Here is a 14945-nt window from a genome sequence, read left to right as displayed (position 1 = left end):
TAAGCAAAAACAAAATTGGCACGAAAACAGGGGAACAATAATACTAAAGGGTTCGTGAGCCAAATTATCTATATCAGGAAAAGGGAAGAAAGCCAGCGTCCAGTGTAGTGTCCCCCACCAAAATCTCAATATGCGTCCTGTCCCGCTGAGCATGAATGCCCATTTTGGACGTCTTGTCTGCGTTGCAGTTGTACTCCCTCCCCATGCGGTGAATGGAAATGTGCTTGAATGTCCTCCATAAGAGCATAATTTACCTGAGCCAACCTTGTAGATGTGGATGTCGGATGCACGCGATGCCTCGAGCGTGGTTGATGATGGACTGTGAATCCCCATATATGTGAATGGAGGGAATGCTCAGGAAATAAGTAAACCAAAGAAGACCCCACAGTGCCATGGCCTCCGCTTTCATATTTGTTCCATTGCCCACCCCCCAGTGTACCCAATATTGTTGTTCTAAAGAGAGAATGATCCAGAAACCACGTCTGCCTCTGCCCCCTTGTGCAGCGCCATAAAAAAACTCTTCGGATAGTTAATCCCGGCACCAGTATCCGAAAGAGAAAACCGATTAGGCCAGAGTGGAGTAGACAGAATTGGAGTTGTCCATCCCAGAATCTGGTTAACCACTGGTGCCAAGTCCATCTTCGATCCTTCAAATATAATATGATTCTGACATCTCCAGATTTCCCAAAAGAAAGCGAGGGGAATAAATCGCCACTGGGACGGTTTGTGACTCCACCAAGACAAACAAGAAGTGATAGAGTCGAATGGAGCTAAGGGGAATTTTAACCTGCCTGATAGCTCCAGCCAGATCTGATATGCAACCAGATATTTAAGGAATAAATGTAGATTATCTTCTGCCTCCTCCCTGCACAAAACACATATACTAGGTCCCTGCCAATTCCTCTTCTATAAATTGTCCCAAGTTAAATTTTTGTTTTTCCAAACAAGCCAGACAAAAAGTATGATTTTGATGGGAATATTAATTTTCCAGAATGTTATGAACCAACTTACCTCATTTGTATTGTAATAGCTATTGCAGATGGCTTTGTAGGTGTCAGACACCAATATATCCCCACGCTTCATCTCCCCATTCCATCCCATCTGGTCTCCATCCTCCCCCCTACATATACCAGACAGGCGCATGTCTCTTCTGATTTGTTCCCATTCCAAAGCTTCAGTACCCCTTAGGCCCATCTCCCCCACCTCCTTCTAGATTGGGATATTACCATTCCAAGTTTTAATGGCCTGGATCCAAAAAAAGAATCCTGAGTTGTTTATACAATGAATGAGCCTATCTGAAATGTGATATTCCGGTCTCACTCCTAATATGTGATCCGAACCAATGAGAATCTCATTGCCCAGTCCAAAAGACCAACAAGTCCCCCGCAGGAACCAATGTTTGATTTTGTTCAGGTTGAGCCAAATGGCAGATCCCATCTTAACACCAACTAGATCCCTGCGCATTCGCTATGAATTTTTTTTACCCCATAGATATTTTGATTTAATAATGTCTGCCTAGATACATTTATGAAAATGCCACGCAATAGTGCTTTGATCAGCAGAGCTCATCCGAACCGCTGCAAATCCAGAATGCCCATCCTCCCATGCATTTAGGAATAGTGATAGAATCCAGTCTAGTTAAGTGATATTTTTTCCCGGCCCCCGATCCAGACCATATGAAGTTAGCCATGATCCTGTTTAATTTCTTGATGATGGTGCTAGACAGACAATATAAATGAGCCCAGTAAACCGCCAACTAGGTGATGATAGACTATGTGAGAGTGATGCGACCACCAAGAGATAAACATCTATGCTCCCACCCTGTGATCTTGTTGTAGAAACGATCCACCAACCACATTCAATCACTAACCCTGTAGTTGTTGGGTTTGATATGAAAACCCAGATATTTCATTTCCTCCTCTATACTCTTAGATTCCACTTTGAATTGGATTTAATGTATTCAATGTCCTCCGCGTCACCCTGGCCATACATAAGTGTAGATTTATGTTTATTTATTAGAAGTCCTGTAGCATTCCCAAACTTGAAAAATATATGGTAAAGCGCGAGCCACGTGAACCTTGTGATCATGCCCATGATAAGAAAATCATCAACAAAAAAGTTGTGTGAGATCTTGATGCCCCTCCCCAGGTTGAGGGCCTGAAATTCTCCCATCCCAACATTCTATTTAATGCGCAGACTGAGACCATCCATGGCCAGGATAAATAACAATGGAGATAGAGAACATCCTTGTCTTAAACCTCGACCTACTCCAAAATACTATGTGGGATAACCATTTATTAAAACAACGAATCTTACATTGGAAACACAAGCCATTATCTATTTTGTGTTCCTCGAATGGAGCCCAATTTTATGCAAAACCATCTGCAGATAACTCCAGTTGAGACAGTCATAAGCCTTCCTTAAGTCAACCTTCATGACTGCTGCATTTAATTTTTTGGAATGTATGGAGTGGAGGCACTCTTGTGCAGTAGCAACTGCATCATGTATCTGCCTATCTTGCAGAAAACCAAATTGCTCGGGTGATATATGCTTTGACAAAATATGCTTAATTTGAAGAATAATGATTTTGGAAATTAACTAATATATCAAATTGCACAATGATATGGGCCTATAGTCAATAAAAGACCTAGTGAGTTGTCGCTTTGGGATGATAGAGATATAGGTTGAATTGATGTGGGGATGAATGTATCCCTTCAGTTGAGATTCCTCGACCATCTCCAGGAAATCACCATACATGACATCATAGAAATGTATAAATAGCTCCATAGTTCACCCATCAGGGCCAGGCATTTGTCCCTTTTAAAATATTTAAGGACCTCCTGTATTTCCTCCTTCGTGACACACTTGTATAGTGCTTCATTTGAGTCCTCATCAAACATAGTCAGGTATAACTCTGCCCCATAGATATGATCCTCTATGTAATCCGCCTCCTTGCACCTGTATGCCTTTCAAAAAATGTGACCACTTCCTCTTGAATTTCCAGGAGAGTCTGAATCAGGTTACCGCTTGAGTCCTTAATTTCCAAAATGGTATTAATCTTCCTTTTGTGGCTTGCATAACGGTGAAAAAAAATTGTATTCATGTCCCCCTCTATAATCCATAGTGCCCTGCGTTTTAAGCAACACCTGACCTATTGGACGTGAAGCAATTTTTGTTTCTTATCTTCCATCATCCTGATGGAAGACAACAGGTCCCAAGATGGGTTCCCCTTTTGCATTTGTAAGCCCAGGATGTCCTATTCATCCAAAATAACCTAGAGGTCTTTGTGCATTAAATTTTTCTTCTTCCTCTCCATCTTTTCACCACTGATTTTAGAATAGGTAGCTTCTCAATGATCATCCCCATGGGAGATGCCTCCTTAGCCGAATATTGTGACCAAAAATCCCTGACAAGTGAGTTAAATTTCGGGTCCTCCAGCCACACCCTATTGAATTTAAAAGGCATGCTCGTTCTATGGTCATCCCTATTCCATTTTAAATAAATGGGTCGGTGATCAAATATAAAAGAATTTATGATCCTCAAGTGAATCAAATCCAACCTGTCAATTAAATTCTCAGGCAATATAAATCTATCAAGCCTCTTTGTAATATGTTATGCACCTAACCTGCCATTATCCTAGGTACGTGCCAGTTTGGGAGGGCGGATGTCCACTAGATTATAGTCACTGATGATGGCTTTCAGACGATCAGCCATAGGATCCAGCCTGCTAGTCTGCCCCCATATTTCATCCAGCCCAATAGTGGAGTTGAGATCCCCAGCCATCATGAGAGAGTCCAGGCCAAAAATCTAAGTATCCACCAATTTATCCTAGAAAATGGATTTGTCTTGATATGGGCATAAATGTTGAGAATGTGGATACGCCCTAGGAGTCCTCTAATTTTTCCTGCTAATAAAATACTATCAAAAAAGGAGTAAGCCTTAAAATTTTCCCATCTCGGTTTCCATAGTGCAGCCAATCCCTCGAATAGGCCAATTGAGTCCATAGCAGCAATGTGCCATTCGCGAAACATTTTCCTAAAATATGCCACCGTCTGCTGAGCAGGATGCATAGATTCTTGAAGTAGTATAATATAAGGATTAATTGTTAGGAAGAGATCTTTGAGGGCAAGAAATTTGTGAGCAGCCCCTAATCTGCGAATATTTAGAGATGGGATAAGATTCATGTCACCCCAGAAAAGGCTCGTTTGCTCTAAGAGCCCTTAGATTAGAAGAAGACACAATCAAAATGTCAATAAGAAAATGGGTGTCTAAAGGACATTCAATGGTTGCAGTTTCCTTTCCAAAGCCTAACTTTATCTTAGTTTATATTTGAAAAAATACCAAAATTTCCCCTCCAAAACCTTACCTTATCCAATAGTTTATCTGTGAAAATTTAATGAGAGGATAAGCGCTTTGCACACTGTGCTGACAGCTCGTTGAGGATAAAACACATCATTTGGAGTGCTCGAGTAAACATTAATTTGAGTGTGACATTTCAACTAAAACTGTCTTGGCTACGGTTAAGAACTTATGCTTGATGATTTATCCTTATCTTATGTGTGTAATGCTACTATTGATATCCAAATGTATTGATAGCGTGGGTTGTTAATGTTTTTAATGGATATAAATAGGTTTTAATGATGCAAAGTTACATGGTTAAGATGTGTACGGGTATGTCATGTTTTCAAATAGATATAAGGGAGTATTATAAAAATTGGAAATAGATATAAGGCAGTGTTATAAAATTTGGAATAAGTTTTAATAGTGAAAAACTATATTGTTAAGATGTTTTTGGGATTTTATATGTTTTGGGGATTTTATAAGATTATGGGTTAAAATTAAGTGGTTGAGATTTTAGGCTTTTGCATGAACTTAGGGTTTATTTGCTCAAGTGACTGATTTTTAATATTACAAAAAGATTTCAAATTTATTAATGGTATGTTATTTATTTGAGTAATTATTACACTCATCCTATTGGGAATCAATTAAGTGGATTAACAACTCACTTAAGGTAATGGTAAGATTTTGGAAGTTTACTAAACCTGCAGGTTTTGTTGTAGCCAAAAACCTCAATATGCATCAAAGCATTGGCCCATGTTCAATTCTCCAAGTTGTGTTTGAAGAGGGGTGTTGGAGTAATTGTCACACTCACCTAATTTATAATCAATTACAAAGACTAATCACCTACTCAAAAAAAAAAAAGATTTAAAAGTTTACTAATAAATAATAACTAAATACACACCACATACCAAATTATAAAACTATATTTGATCAAATATTCACATTTAAAATACATAATTAACCTATAATTAATAAGAACTTAAAATATATTTTCATCTAAATTTCTTACTAAAATCTCAATATCTTAACAATAGTATCACATAAATAACATAAAATTGATAAAATATTTATCCATAGTAATATATTCCACCAGTGACCATTAATCCCTATTTAATATCTAGAAATGGTGATTTGTTCATGGCAATTTTTGAAGCAATAAGTCCAATTCCAATTTAAAATTTTGAAGCAATAAGTCCAATTCCAATTTAAATTTTTGAAGCAATAAGTCCAATTCCAATTTAAATTTTTGAAGCAATAAGTCCAATTCCAATTTAAATTTTTGAAACAATAAGTCCAATTTATTAACATTCTCTACAGAATTTTAATTCTTGAAAAATAGTTTTATCCTTGATTAGTTTTTAATGTAATAAAAAGTTAAAACAAAGTAGACATACCATTTTATAGTGAAGAAGTATATGTGACACTTCCATTAATTTTGGTTATTGATTATTTTGTAAAATACTTTTATAGTTGAATTATAAGAGGATTAATTTTTTATAAAATTATATTTAAAATATGTTGGATTAGCTAAGTTTTGTAAAAAATAGTACAATATGAACTTGATATTCTAGAAATATTAAATAAATAGTCTACTATAATAATATATTTTAGAGTAAAAGTGGAGTACTAGTACACTACCCATTAAAATTAACCAAATTAAATATTAAATAACTTTAAATTTATAAATATCCCACAGAGAATCAAATGGTATTAACAATTTTCCCACACTCTGATATGGAAGTATTAAAAGAAAACCCTTATTTCTTTAAAAACATGACCACTTTCATTATGAATTCAACTACAAGTATAAATTAGTCCAATTAGCTCATCAATACTAATTGTAAAAAATTGAAGAAAACTTTATAATTGTGAATTGCATTGTTATTATGTTGTTCAATAATAAATTGCATGATTAATATACAAGAGGGAACAAATCTTTTGATGTGCAAATTTCTTTAGAGTTTTTTTAGAGTGCAAAACAAGAAAATAAAATTTATACATCCAAAAATTTGATTTCTTTAAGTGTGTAATAAATCTGTGGTTAAGATGGATATATATATATATATATATATATATATATATATATATATATATATATATAATTTTTTACGCATCCAAAAATTTACATATAAACACATACTATGTGTAAATTTTTATTGTTTAAATTACATTTTAAATACATAAATGGATCAACACGCTAGAAATCTCCATACACTTGTATTGTAGACAATATACAACATGAATAATTCATTGTTCATTTCATATGAAAGTGACCAAAAATTATACCTTAAAAAAATCAAAATATAATATAATGAAATTACTTAAAATATTTTATTATTTCTTTTCAATTTCTTTATATAATAGGTATATAACTATCTTCTACCATTCAATCAAACAGTCAGATCAGATCTTATAGGAGTCTAGAGTATTGTAATCTACAACTTGATACCCGAAGATGAAAATCATCAAAACCCACCCAACATCATTGCTGAGACTATTGATCGTTCAATTCCATTGGCATCAGCAAGGCAGATGTGGAGGTGGTGTGGCCTTTTATCCTAATGAAAACCATCATTTCAAATTAAAAATGGGTTTAGGCTTGGGGATAAATAATTTCGCAGAGCTTAATAGTCTTAAGGCCACTTCTCTTCTTTGCTATATATTCTGAGATTCTATAATAATCATTAATTGGCTCAATCATCTGCCACGTGCACATACTCATAAATCTTTACAATCTGCTGTAAGAAGTTTTTTTTATTTAAATCACAATTTGATTATGTTTTCTGTTAACAGGGAAATCAATACTCTTTCCAATGGTTTATGCAAGGAAGGCACGCAGCAGGTTGGTCCTGGGTTGATTTCAGAACAGAGCGGTATGGACCACTAGCAATATTGTCCTTGGCCTTTCATCAACCACCCTCCATAGGATAGAGACATCTTTATGATCTTATATGATTTTTGGACAATTATTTTTTGTGCACCGTATATATAAGATAGAGAGGTATATAATGCTTCTTCTCAGAGGAATATCCCTGAGAATATCCCCTTATTATGTAATATAATGCTTCATCCCAGGGAATATCCCTTTTCTAAAAAAGATAGAGAGGTATATAGGTAATGGATGTGACTTTTGGAACATCTGTGAATGATTTATGGACATTCTCTATTATATTTATAAAAGGGTATATTTTGGTAGGCGGTCTATTATATTATTATTTTTAAATATGTTTTTAAAATATTTAAAATATGTAATTTTTAATATTTTTTTAGAAAAATTATATATTTTTTTAAAATTTTATATAATATATAGATAGATGACATGTAGTTATTTTATCTATATCTACATTAGAATTTATTATTGTTATTAATATCTTTTAAATGTTACATGTTAATTTTATATTAAAAATTAAATGAATTACACATATCTCTCTTATTATTCTTATTATCACTCTTATTAGGAAGTAAAAGAATTTCTTTAAACCAGTAATCAGTTATATAATTTCAATAATAGCAGTTTGCAGAAAAAATTCAATGATACAATTTGTTGTTTTAAAATGCCCAAGCAGTGAGTTATAACATTTACTCACTCACTTAAAAATTTGGAACTGGTTTGATTTTGATCTTCTCAATGATTAAAGTATTTTGTCTGATGTCAGAGTAGTTCTTTCAATTTGGTTGGCTGTATATTTATTAGTTCTTTCAATTTGGTTGGCTGTATATTTATTATTTTGAAAGATGTACTTCTTTCGGGACTATTATGGGAGGCAACCATTAGCTTATGAAACTAATTCTATATTCAAACTAACCCAAAGCTTAATCCTATGTTCATCCGCCTCTCTTTGCACCTTTTAGAGAAATTATCACAATTTAATACCTTTTGGAAAAATTATTACAATTTAATCTTTACAACTTTTAATACTTTTAGAAAAATTATCACAATTTAATAATCTTATCGACATCTTTTTACACATTTTGAAACCATTGCTCGTATATATTTACATGGTAAAATGCGGTTGTTTTCTTTTGCCTCGTTGAGCCTGTACAAAATCGACTTCAAAACTCATATTACACTGGAAGATCACCAGCATTGATCTGTTTCCCAGTTCCGACCCACGTGACCACAATATCCATACGCGGGAGCTCGTCGATTGCTCGCTTTAATCCACGTCCGGCCAGCCAAGGCTCTCTTTTGGCCCAAAAGCTGTCTGTCATATTGAGCACGCTCACTTGGATCCGAAAGAGTGACATAGGCACCCCGTATCCTCAAAAACATCTGGGTTCTCTCATTTTTTGCCTCAGGAGAAGTCGCCTGATCCGGATGATAATCCCGTGCCAGCTTTCTGTAAGCCCTCTTTATATCTTTTGCAGTAGCTGCAGGGCTTATCTGCAGTACTTCGTACAAATTCTTTGACTCTATGTGACCAGGTTCTGAGATTACCGCCTCTGCTCCCGCAGAAGCTTGCATTCCTCTCACCTGCAAACACCGCCGAAATCTAACATTTCTGCTAATGGTCTTCGATCCCACAGGTAGTGTCTGGCAGCCCATATGACCAGCGCACAGCGATTCACTGGAGGTGAAAACATCAGAGGAACATAAGAGGGAAAATGCCATTACTGATATCTAATTTTTCTTCTTCTAAAAACCAAAGGGACTGACACTGATCTACTGAGTAATCGCTTGCGGAAACTATGGATCAGAGAAGGAAGAGAAATACGTTTAGTCTTTCACAAGGGGAAGGTTTTACTTATACAGCAAACGTAGGCGGGGAAGATGCAATGAAGAGAAAAAGCTTTAAGGTAGCACGCTGTCTTCACACTCCGAAAAGAAAATCTGTGTTGCCGTACATGTGGCCACCGCGTGTGACGTGTCATAGCCCTGCATAATTGAGTGATGTCACATGGTCGGTTGCAGCCCTGACAAAAACACAAAACCTTTTGCTCAGACAACAGTTTTGAGGGGCTTGCCCATCGAATTGTTATCAAAACAAATTGCCAACGTGGTTGCTTGTGCTTCTAGAAGAACATTCGATGGCTGCAATTTCATCTCCAAAAGCTTACCTTGTCCTGGATCCAAAAAAAGATTCCTGAATTGTTTATACAATGAATGAGCCTATCTGAAATGTGATATTCCGGTCTCACTCCTAATATGTGATCCGAACAAATGAGAATCTCATTGCCCAGTCCAAAAGACCAACAAATCCACCGCAGGAACCGATGTTTGATTTTGTTTAGGTTGAGCCAAATGGTAGATCCCATCTTAACACCAACTAGATCCCTGCGCATCCACTATGAATTTTTTTTACCCCATAGATATTTTGATTTAATAATGTCTGCCTAGATACCATTTCTGAAAATGCCACGCAACAGTGCTTTGATCAGCAGAGCTCATCCGAACCGCTGCAAATCTAGAATGCCCATCCTCCCATGCATTTAGGAATAGTGATAGAATTCAGTGTAGTTAAGGGATTTTTTTTCCCGGCCCCCGATCCAGACCATATGAAGTTAGCCATGATCCTGTTTAATTTCTTGATGTTGGTGCTAGACAGAAAATATAAATGAGCCCAGTAAACCGCCAATTAGGTGATGATAGACTATGTGAGAGTGATGCAACCACCAAGAGATAAACATCTATGCTCCCACCCTGTGATCTTGTTGTAGAAACGATCCACCAACCACATTCAATCACTAACCCTGTAGTTGTTGGGTTTGATATGAAAACCTAGATATTTCATTTCCTCCTCAATACTCTTAGATTCCACTCTGAATATGGATTTAATGTATTCAATGTCCTCCGCGTCACCCTGGCCATAAATAAATATAGATTTATGTTGATTTATTAGAAGTCCTGTAGCATTCCCAAACTTGAAAAATATATGGTAAAGCGCGAGCCACGCGAACCTTGTGATCATGCCCATGATGAGAACATCATCAATGAAAAAGTTGTGTGAGATCATGATGCCCCTCCCTAGGTTGAGGGCCTGAAATTCTCCCATCCCAACAGTCTTTTTAATGCGCAGACTGAGGCCATCCATGGCCAGGATAAATAATAGTGGAGATAGAGAACATCCTTGTCTTAAACCTCGACCTACCCCAAAATACTGTGTGGGATAACCATTTATGATAACAACGAATCTTACATTGGAAACACAAGCCATAATCCATTTTGTGTTCCTGGGATGGAGCCCAATTTTATGCAAAACCATCCGCAGATAACCCTAGTTGAGACAGTCATAAGCCTTCCGCAAGTCAACCTTCATGACTGCTGCATTTAATTTTTTGGAATGGATGGAGTGGAGGCACTCTTGTGCAGTAGCAACTGCATCATGTATCTGCCTATCTTGCAGAAAACCAAATTGCTCGGGTGAGATATGCTTTGACAAAATATGCTTAATTTGAAGAATAATGATTTTGGAAATTAACTGATATATCAAATTGCACAATGATATGGGCCTATAGTCAAGAAAAGACCTAGTGAGTTGTCGCTTTGGGATGATAGAGATATAGGTTGAATTGATGTGGGGATGAATGTATCCCTTCAGTTGAGATTCCTCGACCATCTCTAGGAAATCACCATACATGACATCATAGAAATGTATAAATAGCTCCATAGTTCACCCATCAGGGCCAGGCATTTGTCCCTTTTAAAATATTTGAGGACCTCCTGTATTTCCTCCTTCGTGACACACTTGTATAGTGCTTCATTTGAGTCCTCATCAAACATAGTCAGGTATAACTCTGCCCCCTAGATATGATCCTCTATGTAATCCGCCTCCTTGCACCTGTATGCCTTTCAAAAAATGTGACCACTTCCTCTTGAATTTCCGGGAGAGTCTGAATCAGGTTACCACTTGAGTCCTTAATTTCCAAAATGGTATTAATCTTCCTTTTGTGGCTTGCATAACGGTGAAAAAAAATTGTATTCATGTCCCCCTCTATAATCCATAGTGCCTTGTGTTTTAAGCACCACCTGACCTATTGGACGTGAAGCAATTTTTGTTTCTTATCTTCCAGCATCTTGATGGAAGACAACAGGTCCCGAGATGGGTTCCCCTTTTGCATTTGTAAGCCCAGGATGTCCTATTCATCCAAAATAACCTAGAGGTCTTTGTGCATTAAATTTTTCTTCTTCCTCTCCATCTTTTCACCACTGATTTTAGAATAGGTAGCTTCTCAATGATCGTCCCCATGGGAGATGCCTCCTTAGCCGAATATTATGACCAAAAAGCCCTCACAAGTGAGTTAAATTCCGGGTCCTCCAACCACACCGGATTGAATTTAAAAGGCATGCTCGTTCTATGGTCATACCTATTCCATTTTAAATAAATGGGTCGGTGATCAAATATAAAAGAATTTATGATCCTCGAGTGAATCAAATCCAACCTGTCAATTAAATTCTCAGGCAATATAAATCTATCAAGCCTCTTTGTAATATGTTATGCACCTAACCTGCCATTATCCTAGGTAGGTGCCAGTTTGGGAGGGCGGATGTCCACTAGATTATAGTCACTGATGATGGCTTTCAGACGATCAGCCATAGGATCCAGCCTGCTAGTCTGCCCCCATATTTCATCCAGCCCAATAGTGGAGTTGAGATCCCCCGCCATCATGAGAGAGTCCAGGCCAAAAATCTAAGTATCCACCAATTTATCCTAGAAAATGGATTTGTCTTGATATGGGGCATAAATGTTGAGAATGTGGATACGCCCTAGAAGTCCTCTGATCTTTCCTGCTAATAAAATACCAGCAAAACAAGAGTAAGCCTTAAAATTTTCCCATCTCGGGTTCCATAGTGCAGCCAATCCCCGAATAGGCCAATTGAGTCCATAGCAGCAATGTGCCATTCGGGAAACATTTTCCTAAAATATGCCACCACCTGCTGAGCAGGATGCATAGATTCTTGAAGTAGTATAATATAAGGATTAATTGATAGGAAGAGATCTTTGAGGGCAAGAAATTTGTGAGCAGCCCCTAATCTGCGAATATTTAGAGATGGGATAAGATTCATGTCACCCCAGAAAAGGCTCGTTTGCTCTAGGAGCCCTTAGATTAGAAGAAAACACAATCAAAATGTCAATAAGAAAATGGGTGTCTAAAGGACATTCAATGGTTGCAGTTTCCTTTCCAAAGCCTAACTTTATCTTAGTTTATATTTGAAAATATACCAAAATTTCCCCTCCAAAACCTTACCTTATCCAATAGTTTACCTGTGAAAATTTAATGAGAGGATAAGTGCTTTGCACATTGTGCTGACAGCTCGTTGAGGATAAAACACATCATTTGGAGTGCTCGAGTAAACATTAATTTGAGTGTGACATTTCAACTAAAACTGTCTTGGCTACGGTTAAGAACTTATGCTTGATGATTTATCCTTATCTTATGTGTGTAATGCTACTATTGATATCCAAATGTATTGATAGCGTGGGTTGTTAATGTTTTTAATTGATATAAATAGGTTTTAATGATGCAAAGTTACATGGTTAAGATGTGTACAGGTATGTCATGTTTTCAAGGGAGTATTATAAAAATCGGAAATAGATATAAGGTAGTGTTATAAAATTTGGAATAAGTTTTAATAGTGAAAAACTATATTGTTAAGATGTTTTTGGGATTTTATATGTTTTGGGGATTTTATAAGATTATGGGTTAAAATTAAGTGGTTGAGATTTTAGACTTTTGCATGAACTTAGGGTTTATTTGGTCAAGTGACTGATTTTTAATATTAATGGTATGTTATTTATTTGAGTAATTATTACACTTATCCTATTGGGAATCAATTAAGTGGATTAACAACTCACTTAAGGTAATGGTAAGATTTTCGAAGTTTACTAAACCTGCGGGTTTTGTTGTAGCCAAAAACCTCAATATGTATCAAAGCATTGGCCCATGTTCAATTCTCCAAGTTGTGTTTGAAGAGGGGTGTTGGAGTAATTGTCACACTCACTTAATTTAAAATCAATTACAAAGACTAACCACCTACTCAAAAAAAAAAAGATTTAAAAGTTTACTAATAAATAATAACTAAATACACACCACATACCAAATTATAAAACTATATTTGATCAAATATTCACATTTAAAATACATAATTAACCTATAATAAATAAGAACTTAAAATATATTTTCATCTAAATTTCTTACTAAAATCTCAATATCTTAACAATAGTATCACATAAATAACATAAAATTGATAAAATATTTATCCATAGTAATATATTCCACCAGTGACCATTAATCCCTATTTAATATCTAGAAATGGTGATTTGTTCATGGCAATTTTTGAAGCAATAAGTCCAATTTATTAACATTCTCTACAAAATTTTAATTCTTGAAAAATAGTTTTATCCTTGATTAGTTTTTAATGTAATAAAAAGTTAAAACAAATTAGACATACCATTTTATAGTGAAGAAGTATATGTGACACTTCCATTAATTTTGGTTATTGATTATTTTGTAAAATACTTTTATAGTTGAATTATAAGAAGATTAATTTTTTATAAAATTATATTTAAAATATGTTAGATTAGCTGAGTTTTGTAAAAAATAGTACAATATGAACTTGATATTCTAGAAATATTAAATAAATAGTCCACTATATTAATATATTTTAGAGTAAAAGCGGAGTACTAGTACACTACCCATTAAAATTAACCAAATTAAATATTAAATAACTTTAAATTTATAAATATCCCACTTTCACTTTAATAAAAAATAAGAGAATCAAATGGTATTAACAATTTTCCCACACTCTGATATGGAAGTATTAAAAGAAAACCCTTATTTCTTTAAAAACATGACCACTTTCATTATGAATTCAACTACAAGTATAAATTAGTCCAATTAGCTCATCAATACTAATTGTAAAAAATTGAAGAAAACTTTATAATTGCGAATTGCATTGTTATTATGTTGTTCAATAATAAATTGCATGATTAATATACAAGAGGGAACAAATCTTTTGAGGTGCAAATTTCTTTAGAGTTTTTTAGAGTGCAAAACAAGAAAATAAAATTTATACATCCAAAAATTTGATTTCTTTAAGTGTGTGATAAATCTGTGGTTAAAATGAATATATATATATATAATTATAATTTTTTAAGCATCCAAAAATTTACATATAAACACATACTATGTGTAAATTTTTATTGTTTAAATTACATTTTGAATACATAAATGAATCAACACGCTGGAAATCTCCATACACTTGTATTGTATACAATATACAACATGAATAATTCATTGTTCATTTCATATGAAAGTGACCAAAAATTATACCTTAAAAAAAAATCAAAATATAATATAATGAAAATACTTTAAATATTTTATTATTTCTTTTCAATTTCTTTATATAATAGGTATATAACTATCTTCTACCATTCAATCAAACAGTGAGATCAGATCTTGAGTATTGTAATTTACAACTTGATACCCGAAGATGAACATCATCAAAACCCACCCAACATCATTGCTGAGACTATTGATCGTTCAATTCCATTGGCATCAGCAAGGCAGATGTGGAGGTGGTGTGGCCTTTTATCCTAATGAAAACCATCATTTCAAATTAAAAGTGGGTTTAGGCTTGGGGATAAATAATTTCGCAGAGCTTA

The 14945-nt window shown here is 35.0% G+C and overlaps 1 protein-coding gene across 1 annotated transcript; it reads right to left on the bottom strand.

Moving 5' to 3' along the window:
• Positions 1-8259: 8259 nt before the first annotated feature.
• Positions 8260-9084, bottom strand: LOC149172930 (chaperone protein dnaJ 11, chloroplastic-like). The gene has a single exon (XM_089427836.1). It carries the CDS (start codon positions 8951-8953, stop codon positions 8420-8422), a length of 534 nt encoding a protein of 177 aa, XP_089283962.1. The 5' UTR covers positions 8954-9084; the 3' UTR covers positions 8260-8419.
• Between the last annotated feature and the right edge of the window lie 5861 nt (positions 9085-14945).

The sequence above is a fragment of the Pinus tabuliformis genome, chromosome 4_2 (genome assembly GCF_031772625.1).
Source record: "Pinus tabuliformis cultivar Carrire ecotype Pingquan chromosome 4_2, CPIR1, whole genome shotgun sequence".
NCBI lineage: Eukaryota > Viridiplantae > Streptophyta > Pinopsida > Pinales > Pinaceae > Pinus > Pinus tabuliformis.
Note: the sequence above shows the minus strand (reverse complement) of the source record. Positions and strands in the feature narration are given on the sequence as shown.

What these genes read in the sequence shown, in the direction of transcription:
- LOC149172930 (XM_089427836.1), bottom strand. Translation starts at nt 8,953, where the DNA reads ATGGCATTTTCCCTCTTATGTTCCTCTGATGTTTTCACCTCCAGTGAA.